Here is an 18,602-nt window from a genome sequence, read left to right as displayed (position 1 = left end):
CAAATCTTTTTTAGTGTAGACTAGGCCTAAAATAATGCTGTATAGACTATTTTATAGCTCATCAATTTGATTTGAGTATTAGAATCAATTGAATTGAACACAGTGATCATAAAGTTTTAGACTTGATGCACAAATCTTGTGCTGTAATACTGGCAAGGGATAAAGAGAAGAATCTTCCAAGTGAAGATACAACATAAACCTTGAAAGAAAAAGTACTTATTAAAGTACTGCTTTTATGTAAGGGGATGAGGGGAAAGTCTTTCTCTCCAGCCCACATTTCCATTTTTGTTGTTACCAGTGAGTATAGTATTTTCACTTGGATTAAGGAAGATATGACCAGCTGTAGAATGGCTAGTTGTGATTAGTTTAATTTTGCCAATATGACTGCTAGTGGTTGCTTTGAAGTTGAAAGTTCCCAGAGGGCATTCTGGCAGAATTTTTTGGATAATGAAGAGATCATGCTCCAAAAATACATTTAAAATTTAAGTGTACAATTTTGATTTGCACTCATTAAACTGTTTATCTGTGAATAAAACCATCAGATTTTTTTAACATGGTAGTTACTTATTTATTCCCCAGTTTGGATAAATATTTAACTATTTTTATTGTCCTTGCTTTATATACTTCCTGTTTTGTAATGAGAGCTTCTTACCTTCCCTGTATCCTACATTCATGCTATCTTTGGCCTTCCTTAAGGAGTAGCTTATTGTTTAATGTTTAATACTCATTTCAGAACTTCCATATGGAGAAAACTAGTATTTGGAAAGCTAATATTTGCTGAAGCTTTATCATTCTGACAACATTTAGGATTTAAATGTAGTATGCTGACCATGTTTCATTCTATTTTATATGGATTGCGGAACAGCATTCAGCTGTGGATCAGCCAAAATGATTGGCAGCTGTGGTCAGACATGGTGAAATGTCCTAGTATAGACCAGGGCTTGGAGTGTTAAGCTTCAGTATATATGCAAAGAACCTATGATTACCCTGGATCTTGTTGATCCTTTAAAAATTCAAGTTATGTGCACTGTACTCTCCTGAAGGCATACTTTGAAACCCTCCAAAAAAAATTTATGTAGTGGGCTTTCATTTTGGTATGATGTAATCTGCAGTCTTGGTATAATCTTACCATACAGTTTAAGCGAAAACCGATTAACCTTAGTATAGGCAGGCCCAAGCCCCAAAGCTGTAATGAAACATTGCAGACAGTGGCACAGCTTTGACATAGCTTTCAGTTTTATCAACCTTTCACTTTTGCAGGCAAGATGATTATGTCCTTTGAAATGAAGCTAGGTTGGGGCAAAGCTGTACCGATTCCACCACACCCAATATACATTCCACCTTCCATGATGGAACACACCCTCCCACCACCTCCATCAGGACTGCCTTTTAACGCTCAGCCTAGAGAGAGATTGAAGAACCCTAATGCTCCAATGTTACCACCACCAAAAAACAAGGAGGATTTTGAGAAGGTAACTTAAAAATGTACCCTGGGCCATATCTAATTTATAAATATTAAATCTATGGTAGTCTTTTTCAACGGCTTTATAGAATTGCATTGTTCAGTCTGTTTCTGGTGGCCCTTAGCTACGCAAACTGAGCTGTTCCCTGCCTTAGCCCAAGGGACTTTTATCCCTGAGGCATTGTCTGAGTACATTAGGCCATGGTATTGGGCCTTGTCTTATTTTCATTACTCTCTTAAATCTGGCCATCATTTTCCCCCTCCAAGCTCCCTGGGTTTTTTTCCTCCTACGTCCCCCCTTTTGTAAGCTGCCAAATTTGCAGTATCTAAATTATTTCCTTTAAAGCAAATGCTACATTTGAATTCAGATAACTTAGTTTTTACACTAGAATGAGCTCATAAAATAGTTCTTCTGTCTAGATGGCTGCTAGTAAGTTAATATATTGAGTCAGTATTTGAGGATAGCTCAGAATATTTTCAGAGGTTTTTAGAACATTAGCTGTGACAGTAAATATGAAGGGTAAGTATTTTTTTTAAACACAAACCAATTTGATTTACATTTGTAAGAATTTGTTGATTCTTTAATGAATGACACTTAAATGATAGGGTTATTTTTTAAAAGGCTTGGGAACAGAGTAGCAAAAATCAGTATGAGCCAGGTCAAATAGTTGAGAATTGTTTCATAAATTAAAACTCCTTAATTATTTTCAGTGTAGTACTTATTCAGTGCATTGATGTGCATTCCGACAGGAATGTTCTAATACTTTGCAATTAGTGAACTTTTATGATTCACTGAACACAACCATCTGCTTTTTATGTAATTGCTTAGTTATAACTTTCCAGCAGTGATTGCCTGCAAATCTTGTGATAGATGTGTAGTATTTTCAATGCATATGTATATTTTTGCTTGTTACTTGTTAACAATACTCACATATTCTATGTTTATTATCTGATGTGACTTCATATACAGACTCTGTCGCAAGCCATAGTCAAAGTGGTTATCCCAACAGAAAGGTACATGTTTTTCTTTATTATTACTGATCTAAATATAGAAAATATCCCCTTCGGAATTTTAAAGAAAAATTGTGATGTTGAGGAAAAGGTAATGGCTTGACTGAGCAATGGTTCTTTCATACTACTTATAATGGAAATACATTTGTTTTACAGTCTATATTTCACATTTAATATTTACCTCAGCAGTTTTTGGTGGAGAAGAACAGAATTATGATTCTCAGCAGCCAGAGTTGAATACTAGGGTATAGTTTGTGTAATTTCATCAGAGAACATTTGTCTGAGAAGTATTTAAGATTAGTGATGATTTTGTAGGTCTTGCCATTAACACCTGGATACTTCAGGGCTGTAACATTTCTGTATAATGCTTTCTTTTCTGAATTATGAACATATAACTCAGAACTCTGGTTCAGTTGACCCTATTAATTGAGCTTTAAGTTAGTTTTTTTTAATTTTACACACAGCAGTCAACTAGATATGTAATCAGGTGGAAAAGGGTGTTCTGTAATGCAAGGAGTATGTATTTAATTTTGGCCTCACATTAGTGTAACGGTAGAAGCATTGATGTAGGTATACCCTTGCTCAGTTAAGCTAAAACCTTTTCCCAAACATAGGAACACAACACTGTTTTAAAAAGTAAATAACACAAAAGAATACCAAATTCTCTTTGACATTGGCCTTGGTGAGCAACACCAGCTGAACTGTCTGCGGCAGCGGGGGACCAGGAAAACATCATGGGATGGATTGGGAAAGTATACAGTTTTTGACCAGACATTGGTACGATCGGCTCCAATAAATGTGGTTTTATTGTAACTGAAAGACATTTTTTGTTGGCCAACTTAAGATAATTGACATTTTTAAATAATGCACTTTAAACTATCATCCTTTTGTACTACACTGTTTTTATTGTCATAAAATAGCCCCTATTTTTTTTTTTTTTTTGTATAAAGGCTTTTGTAAAAATATTTTAAGGCAGGTAGTATAAACATATTTTACAGTATACACAAATGCAGTAGTAATTTTGCTAAATTTCAGGGTGATGCAACTTTTGAATAATGATGTGGGATAATTATAGTGGCCAGCAGGGATTTGCCTGTAAAATCAGATTTAGAAAGATTTATTGGATAGTAAAGCAAGTATTAAACTAAGAATGTGTGTGTGGTGCAACTAGCTTTCAGAGAAAGCTATGCTCCCATTTTATGTATTGCAGCGTTTTGAAAGCTCATGTGGTGAGTACTCATCACATATTAACTGAACTGTATTCGGAAATAACTTTAAATTCAACGTTTTTTTAGCTTCCTGTTGGTAAAACTTAATTGAAGTGACATTAGTGGTGCCAGTAGCGGGAAAATATTATACAATGTCCCTATTGTGCAAACATTTAATTTATGTGATTGACTTCAATGGGACTACTCACATGATTACAGATAACGTGTAAATATCTGCAAGATCAGGGGCCTAAGATTGTAAAGCCAGTTTCCTTCCTGTTCATTTGAACAATAATTAATATTGCATATATTTTAGTTTAAACACTGAAGATTTTCTGTTTGCATTTTCATTGTTTTGCAAGAGAAACTGGTTTTAAAGTATTGGATTCTCACTGTAGGTATTAGAAGTGATATAACCTTTTCAGAAGTGTGATGTGCTAAATCTTTTATCATATTCAGTCTTGCAATTAGGACTGGATATATTTCTAAAAATACTCTCTTGTTCAATCACAAGTTAATGGACTTGATGATGGAGTTGCTAGGTAGACTTCCATGGCTGTGTTATGCAGGAAGTTGGTTTAGATGATCACAGTGATCCCTTCTGGCCTTAAAAACTGTGATATTATCCGCATCAGGAGGCTTGAAAGTCTAATTGTAATTTTGCACTATTTTCAAATACAGTTAGTTTGCACATTGTGAAACATTCTTGCTACTTGGACTTTCAGAACCCTGCACTGAATAAAATGGCTTGCAGAATTATTTTGAGTCTGTTCTCTGCAGAATGTTTCCAAGATTGTCAAATGTATGCAAAACCACCCTGAGTTCTAGGTAGGGCTTAATTGAAGTACTGCTTTTGGTCTTTTGTGTGATATATGAAGGAAATGTAGTCCTATTAATAATTAATACATAATTCAGACCATTTGCCAATTTCTAAAGCTATTGGGGCAGATTTTGTTTCTTTAGTCTTAAATATTTTTTCATTACATTCTTTAGTTTTGTGGAAAAAAATTGTCCGCTTAAGAACTTTACATCTGTGAGAGCTTTGAACTATTAAGATGGTAAAAAATAAAATAATCATTACCTAGTAATCATATTAAGCACTTTGGTACATGGAGACACAAATGAAGTAATTCTGTATCTTCTTTTATGAACAGTTACCAAATTTTAAATGTAACACTTTATGGGTTATAACCTATTTTGGGGTCACTGAAAGGGAAATGTGCGTACAATGTTCAAAGAGCCAATATCCTTTTGTTTTGCTTTAAATAACTAATATGGGGTAGAAACACAAACCAGCTAAAAGTAAAGCTGCATTTGTTTTGCTTGCACCTTATCTGAAATACTTGCATCATGAAAGCCTTTCATTGATATATGTAGTCTGTGACCTATATTTGAAAACTTAGGGCCCTGTTTCAAAATGTAAACTAGTTTGCATCCTACTTTAATAGTAGTTTAGCCAACAGAAGGTCACTGTTAAATAGTAAATATTTTTTGATTGAAAATCAGTTTCTACCATATTACAGGAGTTGTTTTTCCAGTCTTTGAGTGGGCCTAAATTTTCAAATTAAAAAATACTTTCAGATTTTAATCTGACAGATTTGTCTAACTGTGAATATCTAAGGCTGTTGTGTGGAGCAACATGGGGCCTAGCTTTCTTTATAGATTTTGGAATTGTAATTTGGCTCATTGAGTTTGGGTTGCTACAAAATGGATGAAACATCAAATGGTATGTTTTGATAAACGATGTTACAGGGTTGTTTTAATGGCATACATCTTAAACGTTGACCAAAAGGATGTTGGCTCCTTAGTGGCCTAATTTTAATAAAATCTCCACCTGGTTTGTGTCAGGAAAGCTGATGCACAATTTTGCACGCTCAGATATTTCTTTCTTTTGTATGTCTTTAGCTTGAAAGCTGGATGGAGTTTCTATTAAATAGGTTAAAATGATAACTTGTATTAATTTTGAGTGCAAGCAAACAGTAGACACAGTCTACAGAACACTAACTTTTTAAATGTATCAGCACTAAATGATACATTAAAATCTAAAATGTATCAGCACTAGTTCAGGGATCACTGTTGTTGACTAACTTAGATCACTTTTTGGTGTTCAGTTGCCCTTTTTTCTAAGATCATTAGGTTAGTTTTGACTAAGGCAGAAGATGACTGCAAGCTAAGTTGTTGACGTTTAGGAGTAAAAGCTTCACTTAGAAAATGCACACTCCACCTTTATCAGGCATCTTTTCATTTTAGTATGCCTGTGTTCTTGATGCACGGCTTTAACGTTGCTCCACGTTACCTTATTTTTATACTATTTTTTTAACAGTACAGCAAAATAATCTCCTGCACACAGTTATAGTATCTTAGGTGGAGTGTAGTTTTGTATAGCGTTAGGTCTGAATCCATTTTTCTTTAACTGTGTTGTTGTTGTAGGAATTTGCTCGCATTGATACATCGAATGATCGAGTTTGTGGTACGTGAAGGGCCTATGTTTGAAGCCATGATCATGAACCGAGAAATCAACAATCCAATGTTCAGGTGCTTATTTTTGTTTAATATGCAGTAACATTTCAATTATTGCTAGTAATTATCTTTTTAAAAATATTGTAGTGGGAGATGCTTTCTGGGTGGATATCTTGAATGTAAATAAGTTAAATTTTGGAAATTAGTGAGTTTTACTAATTGTTCATGTATCCTGAATCAGGATGAAAAGCCAAAAGTCAAAATTTTTTGTGAAATGAACCTCCCCTCCCCCACAAATTTCTAAACAAAATAGTTTCAAAATGAAAAATTGAAGATTTTTGTTAAATAACAAAATATTCAGTTTTGAGATTTTCAACATGATTTTTTTCTAATTTTTAAAAAATAAAATGTTGTCAGTGCTATTTAGTGAAATTCTGGTTTGTCAAATGGGTGTTTTCCAATGATAAACTGTTTTGGTGAGCTCTAAATACTCGTGCCGTTAAAGCCATTGGTGAAGTCAAAACCTTCCTGATAAATCTACAGTAAAATTATCTTTCAAATGACATGTGACTCCTAGTAGTCGAAAGAGTTCAATGTCATTGATAATAGTAGAGTACAAAATGCATATTTTACACAACGTGTTACATGAACGCCAGGCTTCAGTAAAAGTTAGGCGTCTTTCTGTTAACTTTGAGCAGGCATTGGATAAGATCTGTGGTTGAAATTCAGAATTTCTGTCTCACAAGAAACTCTGACCATTTGAAATTTCCCTTTGTCCTGAATCTGAATGAAACTTCAAACTTTCCTTCAAAAAAATTTATTAAAAATTTTAATTCAGAAAAATCAAAACAACCTTACCTTAATTGCATTGGGGAGGGATAGCTCAGTGGTTTGAGCATTAGCCTACTAATCCCAGGATTGTGAGTTCAGTCCTTGAGGGGGCCATTTAGGGATCTGGGGCAAAAATCTGTTAGGGACAGTACTTGGTCCTGCTAGTGAAGGCAGGGGACTGGACTCAATGACCTTTCAAGGTCCCTTCCAGTTCTGTGAGATAGGTATGTCTCCATATATATATAATAAGTTTGAAGTGCTTCATTTCAACTTTGTTTTGACTGTCATATTAATTTATGCTATTATATTATAAAATTCTAAACAAAGCACTTTGGCCTGTCACAATGTTTAGATTTTGTCGAATCAGCATTTTCAAGTGGAAAACTGTTCAGTTGGAAAACTTTTGGCCAGTTCTGGTCCCTCATGTACAACTTGAGTAACTGAACTATATTCTAGAGAGTACCTCTACAGCTTCTAATGCAGTCTTAGGGGCTATAGTAGCCCTTCAAGCTGATGCCTCCCCCTTGCAGTGGGACAAGCCATTTAATTTGTGTAGGTCCAGTAGCTGTGCTACCAAAATCCTACTCAGTCCTGGGGCACAGGGAGCTCTAATGGAGTTTTGCTTTTCATCATGCCACTTGTGTATATCTCCATGTGTTGGTTCCCCAAAGCTGCTCTCACTGTGCAGGGGCAGCACTCTACTTCTGATGCTCTTGGGTCGCTCTGTGGCCAGAGTGGGATGAGGGGAAGGAGTTGCATATTGATGCCTTGCATTTCTTTAAATAGTATTTCCTTTTAATTGTGTTTCAAATGTATACTTGCAATAACATGCTTTACTTTTTATTTTCCCTGTCCTGGCTTAGGTTTTTGTTTGAAAACCAGACTCCAGCCCATGTATATTACAGATGGAAGCTTTATTCAATTTTACAGGCAAGTAAAATGTTAGTGATAATTCACAATGTTGCACATGATAAAATACAGGAACATAGTGAAATATTATTGCTCTTTTTAGGGAGACGCTCCAACCAAGTGGAGGACAGAAGACTTTCGTATGTTCAAAAATGGATCATTTTGGAGGCCACCACCATTAAATCCATACCTGCATGGGATGTCCGAAGAGCAAGAAACTGAAGCATTTGTAGAGGAACCTAACAAGAAGGGGGCACTTAAGGAGGAGTAAGAACTTAAGATCTAGTATTTTCAATTATGTCATCGTAATGTCTTACCTGCAAATTTTTTTTAATTTTTTTTTTTTTTTTAAGTAATATGATATGCCATCCCAGATGCCCTAATGTGTTTTACTGTAATGTTAGGAGTTTGGAACTCTCTTAGAACTATTGTTATGTTTTTAGTACAGTTCATGGATTTTTAGTGTGATTAATTTCTAGTCACCTTTCACTTTTGACTTGGATTGTGTTGAATTGGCTCGCCCTGGCTTGTTTAACTGCTTGAGAGGGGCTCAGACTGTTTAAGTCAGTGTAGCCCCCTATTTATGGGGTTGGGAGGATGATGTCAAAGTATTTGTTGGTTTCCTATCTCCATCTGTTGATGGGTGAATATAATTCCAGAGGCTGGGCTGGAGAAAATAAATGAGCAGGTAAAACATTACCTGCTTTGGATGTCTGAAAAGAGTTAAATGTAAATGTTGTCCCTGTTGGCTCATCCTGTCACCAGAATTTGATCTATCTTGACCTTTATTCTACTGATTGCATTGACTGGAAATTAAAATATGAAATAGCTACTAATTGGCAGAGGGAAACTTAGTTCACAGGGCAATATAGAGTTCTGTTCTTCCATTTGCTGTAACTGCGATGACTGTTATTAACAACAGTGGTGCACAAAGTGTTATGTTACAAAAGAAACTTTGTGGCTGAACTTATTGAAAACAGCCATGTTAACTTCAACTCAATTCAAAACAGAAGCTGGAAAATTAAATTATTCTCCCTACGGTCTTGTCTTCCATTTGACAAACAAATTCTAAGACTATTGTATACTAAAGAGAGTCCACAATAAGTATTCCTGTTTATACCTTTTTGTATCCAAAACCCTCATAAAAGATTGAAAATCACAAGCCTGATACTCCTCTCAAATAGACATAAATTAGGAATAACTTTATTGAAGTCAGAGTAATTAAATCACTTGTTATGCTATTATGAGAGAAAAATAGAGTCTAACATTTCTTTCCTTATAAACATCTTCCATTTGCCAACCTTTTTTCCCCATGTGTTGCTAAAAGCCAGTGTGCGGACTTCTGTTTCATTATTTGTTCTTTCTTTTCACCAACATAATTATTGTAATATGTGTAGCTTTTTAAAATAGGGTATAACTTGGCGTAGACTAGAGGAGAGTTTTCAGTAGCCTTTGGTCTGTTTTAGTGGCTAGTTTGTCTTTACATTTTGTGTTTAGGAGGTTTTCATCTTAATGAATACGTATACCTTAATCACTGAAAACATACAACAGATTATAATATTAAGGTTACTTTGGCCCTAAACAAGTTGATCTCACTACAAGCTTAATTAGAAATTTATAGGCAAAGTGCTGTTAATTTAAATGAAAATGTGAAAACACTGTGAAATTTTAGGCAGAGAGACAAATTAGAGGAAATCCTGCGTGGATTAACGCCTCGTAAGAACGATATTGGCGATGCAATGGTTTTCTGTCTTAATAATGCTGAAGCTGCTGAAGAAATTGTAGACTGCATTACGGAGTCATTGTCTATTCTGAAGACTCCTCTTCCTAAAAAGGTATGAAGAATTTCTTTAATCCTACTATGTATAATTTGGGGACCTTTCTCTATAATGGGTGCATGCAGTTAAAAGTATTGTTCTCCATGTGTAAGATGATACTGAGTTTCTGTATTTAACCAGAGTTTGAAGTTGGTTTTCCATTCTTCTGAGAAGTGCCATTTTGTTCAAGCAAATTCTTATTCTCTCTTTGCCTAGTATTTTTCCATTCAAAACTTTTCCCATTTTCCATTCCTTCCAAATTAGCCTTGTAGGTAGGGGGGACACGGGAGGTTGCCTTTTCACTGTCTGAATAGAATATTGTGAGTTTTCATACATATAGAAACAAATCAGAATTCTAATCTTTACCTGATATGATTATACAGCATGTGTATGTACTGAAGTTCTGATGACTGTTCTTGCTGGAAATGGATATAAGCATAGGAAAGGAAAGCTGGCTTCAGGCTAGTTTAATTTAATTTAAAATAGACCAAAGTCTTTTGAATTTGCATGTCTTGTATTTATCCCAAGATACCACAATATTATCACAGCATAATTTAAATTTTAAAAAGTTGGTCATAATTTGGATCCTCTTTATTGTAGATTGCAAGATTATATTTGGTGTCGGATGTGTTATACAACTCTTCAGCTAAAGTTGCCAATGCTTCATATTATAGAAAATTGTAAGTATCAAGTTTTTTAAATTCTTTATAGAAATAAAGAAATGTAATTATAGCTTTAAAAGTACATTCATCTGGTTTTTCCCTCTGGATAAAAGGGGCAGTGCAATATTGTATTGTAAATAGGAAAGGATAAACCTTCCTCACTTTACTGGTGTGGTATCATTATCGTGCTCTCTGAGTATATAGCGTGCTTTTAAACTATGTGGTAGGTGTGCCCTTTTTGCTTGTATTCCCCCCCCCCCCCCCCCCCCATGACCATCTTTTCATCTATGCACATGGTTTTCATTGGCTTGAATTTTAGAAGTGATCTTAAGATCACAGTACCCATTTGCAACAGTCAGGCCTCTGCCTTGAACAACTTTCTGTTTTTTCCTTCCATTCCCTGCACAGTTTCCCTCACCTAGCTTCTTAGTTTTCATCTTACTCTTGTCACCCTTTTGTAGCCTAATTCATATCAGTGGATCAGATAGCAGCAGGGATTAGAATGATAGGAACAGCTGCTCCTTTGTGACATAGTTTATCACCCCAGTTTCTTATTTTGTGGTCAGTTGTACTGAATTTAATTCCAAACGTGCTGAACTTTTGGAATGAAAGAGACAATGGCAACTTGAAATCAAATTCATTTTAAAAATACGAGTTGTTAGGTGTTTCAGATATATCTGTCCCTAAGTTTCCTTGCTGAATTTTACTGTTTTACAATCACGTTTCTTCTCTCCCATGTTGCTATGTAAAAGGCCCACATAAACAGGAGAAGCATATGGTACAAGGAAATCAAGAAACTGACCTATATATGAAATCCTGTCAAACGCACAAAGAATACAACTGAAAGAATATCAAAATATTTTTTCCTCCAGTCTGTGTTGTTCCGTGTTAGTTCCCGCCCTCTCCCTCTCTCCCCAGTTTCTGCAATTAGAGTCACGCAGGTGGCCCCTCACACCAGCATGGAGCCCCATTATAGAATTGGAGCTGTTGCTACTAGTCTAGGAAGTAAATCTAGCAGACAGAAGTCTCTTTTAAACGTTGACTTTGTCCTTTGAAAATCTGGAAGATAGCTATAGCACAGAATGTAACTCAAAATTTTCCAAGCACTATAAGAGGCACAGTATAGAACTTGCGACCAGGGAGAGGGAGCAAGCCTTTGTACCCTTTTGCTCCTTGGTTTCTTTGGAGCCTTGTTAAAGTTATGGTAGCCTCCCAAGGCTGCCTTGTGGGCTGCAGCACTCTTTGGACTCTCCAAAACATTGCAGCCCTCCACTCAGCATGCCCCCATGTCAGGCCTTGTAAGAGAGGCTTATGGCTGTCTTCCATGGTGTCTTCACAGAAGGACTGTTTCCTGCCTGGATACAGTGCTTTTATACCACTTCATCCCTACTACATAGTCTAAAGGGTTTGAAGCACTGATGGGTATCTCCCCATGTAATTCCACCATTCACTGAAGCAAATTTCACATATGGTAACTCTATTTGTTTTATAGTTCAGTTCATGGCTGTGAATCCTCATGATGAAACCACAGTATTTAAAAGGAATAGGTTCCAGGTGCACGCAGTATGAACTAGATTACAATCCTCATGTTACACTGTTTAACTTAAGAAATGTGTTTAATTCCAGTTTTGAAACAAAATTATGTCAGATATTTTCTGATCTCAATGCTACCTACCGTACAATACAAGGCCATTTACAGTCGGAAAATTTCAAGGTATGTGCATTATTGTTAATATGACATATTGAGAACGTGAATTAGTAATATACTTCTGCACAAGAGAATGTGTTCATAACAAAAGTTGATTAAACCCCCAAACTTCCAAATTAAGGATAGTACCATTTTGAACTTTCAGAGTTCCATTTTTGTCTCTTCTATCATAGAGATAGTAGCTTTGAATTTGTGTTCAAACTGTGTCCTTATACAAATGTTACTTTTAAAATGCTTAAAAGAAAAACAGCTTTTCTGTTAGAAGGTTTTTGCCCGATGGGTAGAGATCAATGTAAATGAAGAAAATACAACAACTAATAGATTAAATATGTAATTAAGTATATACTCATGGAATTGGGAAAGATATGTAGCATTTGAGAATGGATTTGTTCTGGTAGGGTCACTTTTTAGTTTTGTATTCGACAATGTACGGTTCAGTGTAAGAAATCTTAATGTGAGAAGAAATTGCCGGACACAGAATACACAATCTTATTTTCACCCTTTTTGTTTGTTAATGGCTGATAATTAGACTTTATAAAACCTTAAGAGAGAATGGCCATTTGCTACTTTTAAACTAAATTTATTTCTAATTTCTATGTACAGAAAACATACAGTATTGTTTTTCTCTTGAAAATTGATTATATGCCAAATGCATGTTTTAAAACTTTATAGTTTTATAGTGCTGTGCTATAAATGTCTGATAATTTTAAAATACCTCTTATTACAAAGTGCTAGCATTTTTTTATTTTTAGCAACGGGTAATGACATGCTTCAGAGCATGGGAAGACTGGGCAATTTATCCAGAACCCTTTTTGATCAAACTGCAGAATATTTTCTTGGGGCTTGTAAATATTATAGAAGAAAAAGAAATAGAGGTAAGTGCTTGGCTTAACTAAAACTAAACCTAGATAATGATGCAAATAGGGTGAAGCAACCAGAAAAACTGGCAAGGATTATTTTGGCACCCCCGATTGAGTGTCACTGCTGTTTATGACAGGTTTGAAATTTATGAATTTTGATAAACTTGAAGTGGCTCTTAGATGTCACCTGAGCATCCAAGAGAACTTCTTTCCATCTATGTCCTGGAAGATAAATGACCGTTTCTTTCAGATATGGATGTTGCTACCATAATTCATGCCTTTGTCACTTTCAGACTAGATTACTGTAATGCAGTATATCATGGGGTTACATCCTGAGATTATTTGGAAACTGAAGCTAGTGCAGAATGTGACAGGCCATTTACTTTGTACTCTAAGTACCTGGTAGAGCTGACTTTTGAATTTCTAGGTAGAATTTAAGGTGTTGGTATTAACTTTTTAAAGTCTTTCTTCCTCTGCCATAGTATCACAGTTGGAATTAGTGGAGCTACTTGAGCTGGAAGTATCCCAGTTTAAATGAGGAAACTAGTGTTGGTATGTCATTATGCAGGACTGCCTCTGCAGTTTGCTTACCCGCACCTTGGTCTGTCAGAGCCAGGAATTGCTTTTGTTTTTTTCCAGGAGAGGCAGTCTGAAGGATGTTTGTGTGAGGTGCCTGGATATATAATTACAGTGGGATGCACTGTACACTCCTAGTTGTTAAACACCCAGAGCATGGGATGGATGATTACTGATGTTTTTATAACTAAATATATATATCCTAAGTGAGGAAGATCAAGTCACTGGAGGCTAGTAAACAAACACAGGGTTAGAACAAGTCTTTGCATTGCAGCACTGCCAAAATATAGTATACAAGAGATGGTAACTGAAATACAATTGGAAAGTGGGATTGTTCTTATTGTATTGTGAATGCTAACAATAGAGTCAAGAAAGCATACAAGCTTGAAGGAAAGTGCTTGTGCCTAATGTATTAGAAAGATTCTTTAGGAATGGTTAATTATGTGAATATTGCTTTGTATTGCTACCAAGGAGGGAGACTATTTGCCTCAGTTTGCTCAGTTTAAAGTCTTTCAGGGAATCTTTCACATATCTGAAGTCAGGTGTACAGCTGTGTGTCCTTCAGTGAATTAATGCATTTGCCTCCTGTCAAACCTGTACTTTTATGTATGTGTTTCATCCTCCTTTCCTTTGGATATGGATATTGCAGAACTTTTAAGTAATGTGTGGACAAATTTCATCTTCCTAGTTTTGTATGAGATAATTTAGTCACTATTGAAATTACACAGCAGTGTAGGGAGCAAATATCAGTTTAAAGTAATGCACTAATATATGTGCTACCAGGAACACTTTATTTTCTATTTAAGATGTGTTTGAAGCTATAACTGAAAAAAAAAAAAATCCAGCAAGTAAGTAAATGTTACCTGAAATGAATTAGAGAAATTAAAGTAAACAATTTAGATCACTCATTGGGCAGCTGAAGGAATTTAAGTATTTACCATAAATGTATTTGCCTGCAGGAAGTACCAGATGATCTTGATGGCGCTCCCATTGAGGAAGAACTTGATGGTGCACCACTGGAAGATGTTGATGGAATTCCTATTGATGCTGCTCCGATAGATGATCTTGATGGAATCCCTATTAAATCGCTTGATGATGATCTTGATGGTGTACCTTGTAAGTTCAATTTCTAATTTTGGAATTCTAGGTTTCCTGATATAATGTACTTAATGCTGATATAGGAGCTTGACTTGAAAAGGTTAATAGCCTGGTGCTTCATTGTAAACTTGAATTTCAAAATGAAGTACATGTAAAAATTGAGCAGCAACAAGGAATAAGACAGAGTATTTAACAAGTAGAATGTTGAGTTCATGATTGACTCTATTTTTAATCTTATGATGTCAACAAAATTAATTTATAATTTGTTGTTTTTAAGATTGTAATCTCTTGGGGCAGGGATCATGACTCCCTAAATGTTTGTGCAATGCCTACCATGTTCGGGCCCCAATCCTGATCCTTTTGGGTGTTTAATAGTGATACAAATAATAAATAAGATGGCACAAGGCACTTAAATATTTTATTACACTGCAAATGCCCTAATAAAATTCAGCGTTTAAGATCTACTGAGAGAACTTTGGACAATGATTTTCTTAATATTTTTTTCCTCAACAGTGGATACTTCTGAAGAGTCTAAAAAGAATGAGCCCATATTCAAAGTTGCTCCTTCAAAATGGGAAGCAGTGGATGAAGCAGAATTGGAAGCTCAGGGTTAGTTTAAAAAAACGTTTAAAATTGAGGCACTTTTGTAAGTAAATTGGAAGTTTAATGTTTTACTTCATTGTTACTTGGCCGCTTTTCATGGACACTTGTGAGTAAGCTATCTAAAACTATTCATGCAGTTTAAATACTTTCAATGATAACCGCTTCCTTCACAGAAAATTATAACTGAAGTAAATTGAGCTTTGTTCTGCATCTGTTTTTCATACTTTAGTAACGTCAATTTTAAAAATCTTCCCTGCATAACAAATAAATATTGGAAAACATTTAGTGATATCTACAGATTACCCATTCCCAAATCTTTATTCTAAGGATAAAATGTTTGAAGAGCACTCAGAGTTCCAGTTTCAAAAGTTATGCAAGTACTTTGGCTCTGAAGTTCCATTGATTGCTATTGAGACTTAGACTTATAAGTGCCTATATCACTTTTGTAAATGGGACTTAGGCTTCTGAAAGTTACTCAGGTGCTTTTGAAAATTTTACCCTAAGTGTGCTGTGTTGTCATTAAATAATAAATCAGAAATATATTTAACTATTCTGATGAAGTGCAGATTTGAGTAAAGATGTACCGTACATACTCGATCATAAGCCGGTTCGTTTATAAACCGACCCCCGCAAGATGGATAAGTAAATTTTTATGACCCATTCAGAAGCTGACCCTATAATTCAGGGGTCAGCAAACGTTTTGGCTCCCGGCCCATTAGGATAAACCGTTGGTGGGCCAAGATGATTTGTTTACCTTGAGCGTCCACAGGCACGGAGGTAAACCTAAGTAAACAAAATGTCCCAGCCCACCAATGGCTTACCCTGATGAGCCAGGAAAGCAACTGGCAGGGAAATTTTGGGTGGTGGGGAAGGGAGAAGCTGGGGCTCAGGGGAGTAATCCCTGTTATCACAACCCACATGACCCCACCCCTAACCCAGGACCTCCCCACATAACCCCTCCCCATGTAACCCCTCCCCCAGCCCAGGACCCCCACACTCTCCCCATTCCATCCCTTCCCACCTTACCTGGGGTGGGCCAGGGGAGGATCTCTCTGACCCGGGCGGAGCTGCTCCGGCAGGCTGGGCGGTGCAGCTGCAGCCTGCCAGTCCCGGAGCTGCAGCTGCTTCGGAGGCTGGGGGGGAGAGCAGCGTGGCCAGAAGAGGAGAGACTCTGGCCCCCCCTCTTCTCTTCTGACTCTGTTGGCTGTACTGCCTCTCCTTGCCCCCTCTGTTTTTTTTTTGGGGGGTGGGGGGGCTGTGTCCCACCTCTCCCCCTCTCTATACACCTCTACCCTGATATAACGCTGTCCTCGGGAGCCAAAAAATCTTACCGCATTATAGGTGAAACCGCGATATATCGAATTTGCTTTGATCCGCCGGAGTGCACAGCCCCGCCACCCCAGAGCATTGCTTTACCGTGTTATATCCAAATTCTTGTTAGATCAGGTCGCGTTATCGGGGTAGAGGTGTACCCATTCATAAGCCGACGCCCTTCTCCAATGCTTCCCTTTTTTACTAGAAAAATTTGGCTTATGAATGAGTGTATACGGTAATTTATTTCCATTAAGAGGGGATATTTGTAGTAAACACTGGATGCTACAGTGTTTTGCATTTTATAATATTTACATATGACTGTCAAATTTCAGATGAAGTAATTTTTGTTTGTTTTTAGAACTTTCTTATTTTTTCTTCCAGCTGTTACAACTTCTAAATGGGAGTTGTTTGACCAGCATGAAGAATCAGAAGAGGAAGAAAATCAAAAGTAAGGCTCTAAATGTTTCTAGTTTACCCATGTAGGCTTCTTTCTGAAAGTTAGGGGCTGCCTTATTGAAGTCTATGGCAAAACTCCCATTGACTTCAGTTGGGCCAGGATTTTCATCCAAGCTGATGTAATAACTGCCTTGGTGTAAGATTACAAATTCTAAACCCTATTTGGGATTTTTTTTGAAATTCAGATTATATTCAGATAATTTTGATAAATTATTATACTTCTGATTTAAGATTTTCCCCAGTGCATTTACATATACAGTAGTTCATTAGGTTACAACATTCCATATAACAGTTACATGTGACTGGCAAACTAACAGCGTACTGATTTTTAGTGTAAAGGTCCTTTCTGAGCCTGGAATTTGGTAGCAAATAAATGTTATCTTTATTGAAGAAAGGCTATATTTAAAATTTTTGTTTATGTAAACAGTACAGTTTTATTTCTAGATTGCATTGAAAGCAATATTTAACATCGTATAACTTAATAAATGCATACGTACACTATAATTGTAACTGTGAGAGACCCCGGAACACAGTCTAAAATTACATCATTTTAACTAGTCTGCTTACCTTATGCTAGAGTTCCCCAAACTGTGGGGCATACCGCCCTGGGGGTGTACAGAAGAACGTTAAGGGGGACATGGCTGGGGCCCAGGTCAGCCTCTATTGGGGTGGGGGGGAGGGAGGAGGGGAGAGCGCCACCCAGCTCTGCTCCTGGCCCCGTGCCCCGGGGTCCTGGCTGCCAGCCCTTGCCCCTTTACCCATGTCTGCATCTCTCCCCCCCTCTCTCCCCCCACCAGTCGTGGCCCTGCTCCCAGCCCCGGTTTTGGGGGAGGGGAGTTCGGGCAGGGGTAAGCGGCGGGTGCAAGGTAAAAAATTTGAGGACCACTGCCTTATGCCATGTCTCCTTTAGACCCTTCTTGTTTACAATGTCACCGGAAAGTGAGAACAGGCGTTCTCATTGCAGTTGTAGCCAGCATTGCGAGATATTTACGTGCCAGATGTGCTAAAGATTCATGTGTCCCTTCATGCTTCAACCACCATTCCAGGGGACATGCGTCCATGCTGATGATGGGTTCTGCTCAATAACAGTCCGAAGCAGTGCGGACTGACGCATGTTCATTTTCATCATCTGAGTCAGATGCCACCAGCAGAAGGTTGATTTTCTTTGTTGGTGGTTCACGTTCTGTAGTTTCCACATTGGAGTGTTGCTCTTTTAAGACTTCTGAAAGCATGCTCCACACCTCGTCCCTCTCAGATTTTGAAGGCACTTCAGATTCTGAAACCTGTAGCTATCTTTAGAAATCTCACATTGGTACCTTCTTTGCATTTTGTGAACTCTGCAGTGAAAGTGTTCTTAAAATGAACAACATGTGCTGAGTAATCATCCGAGACTGCTATAATAGGAAATATATGGCAGAATGCGGGTAAAACAGAGCAGGGGACATACAGTTCTCTCCAAAGGAGTATAGTCACAAATTTAATTAACGCATTATTTTTTTAACGAATGTCATCAGCATGGAAGCATGTCCTCTGGAATGATGGTCAAAGCATGAAGGGGCATACGAATATTTAGCTTATCTGGCACGTAAATACCTTGCAGTGCTGGCTACAAAAGTGCCATGCAAAT

General features: G+C 36.9%; 1 protein-coding gene across 16 annotated transcripts in view; it reads left to right on the top strand.

The window, feature by feature from the left end:
• U2SURP (U2 snRNP associated SURP domain containing) overlaps window positions 1-18,602 on the top strand; it is a 65,519-nt gene that overhangs the window by 34,911 nt on the left and 12,006 nt on the right. For 11 of the 16 annotated variants that reach the window (XM_065557939.1, XM_065557935.1, XM_065557944.1 and 8 more), the window contains exons 11-22: window positions 1,261-1,472; window positions 2,433-2,476; window positions 6,112-6,216; window positions 7,836-7,902; window positions 7,985-8,148; window positions 9,554-9,716; window positions 10,299-10,378; window positions 11,987-12,074; window positions 12,821-12,943; window positions 14,464-14,620; window positions 15,116-15,211; window positions 16,901-16,967. In XM_065557939.1, coding sequence (XP_065414011.1) covers window positions 1,261-1,472; window positions 2,433-2,476; window positions 6,112-6,216; window positions 7,836-7,902; window positions 7,985-8,148; window positions 9,554-9,716; window positions 10,299-10,378; window positions 11,987-12,074; window positions 12,821-12,943; window positions 14,464-14,620; window positions 15,116-15,211; window positions 16,901-16,967 — 1,366 coding nt within the window. Of the gene's footprint in view, window positions 1-1,260; window positions 1,473-2,432; window positions 2,477-6,111; window positions 6,217-7,835; window positions 7,907-7,984; window positions 8,149-9,553; window positions 9,717-10,298; window positions 10,379-11,986; window positions 12,075-12,820; window positions 12,944-14,463; window positions 14,621-15,115; window positions 15,212-16,900; window positions 16,968-18,602 lie in introns of all 16 variants that reach the window. The other 5 variants (XM_065557946.1, XM_065557947.1, XM_024108079.3 and 2 more) reach the window with 2 other exon arrangements.

The sequence above is a fragment of the Chrysemys picta genome, chromosome 9 (assembly GCF_011386835.1).
Source record: "Chrysemys picta bellii isolate R12L10 chromosome 9, ASM1138683v2, whole genome shotgun sequence".
Taxonomy (NCBI): Eukaryota; Metazoa; Chordata; order Testudines; family Emydidae; genus Chrysemys; species Chrysemys picta.
The sequence above is the reverse complement of the archived record's forward strand: the minus strand, read 5'-3'. Positions and strand labels throughout refer to the sequence as shown.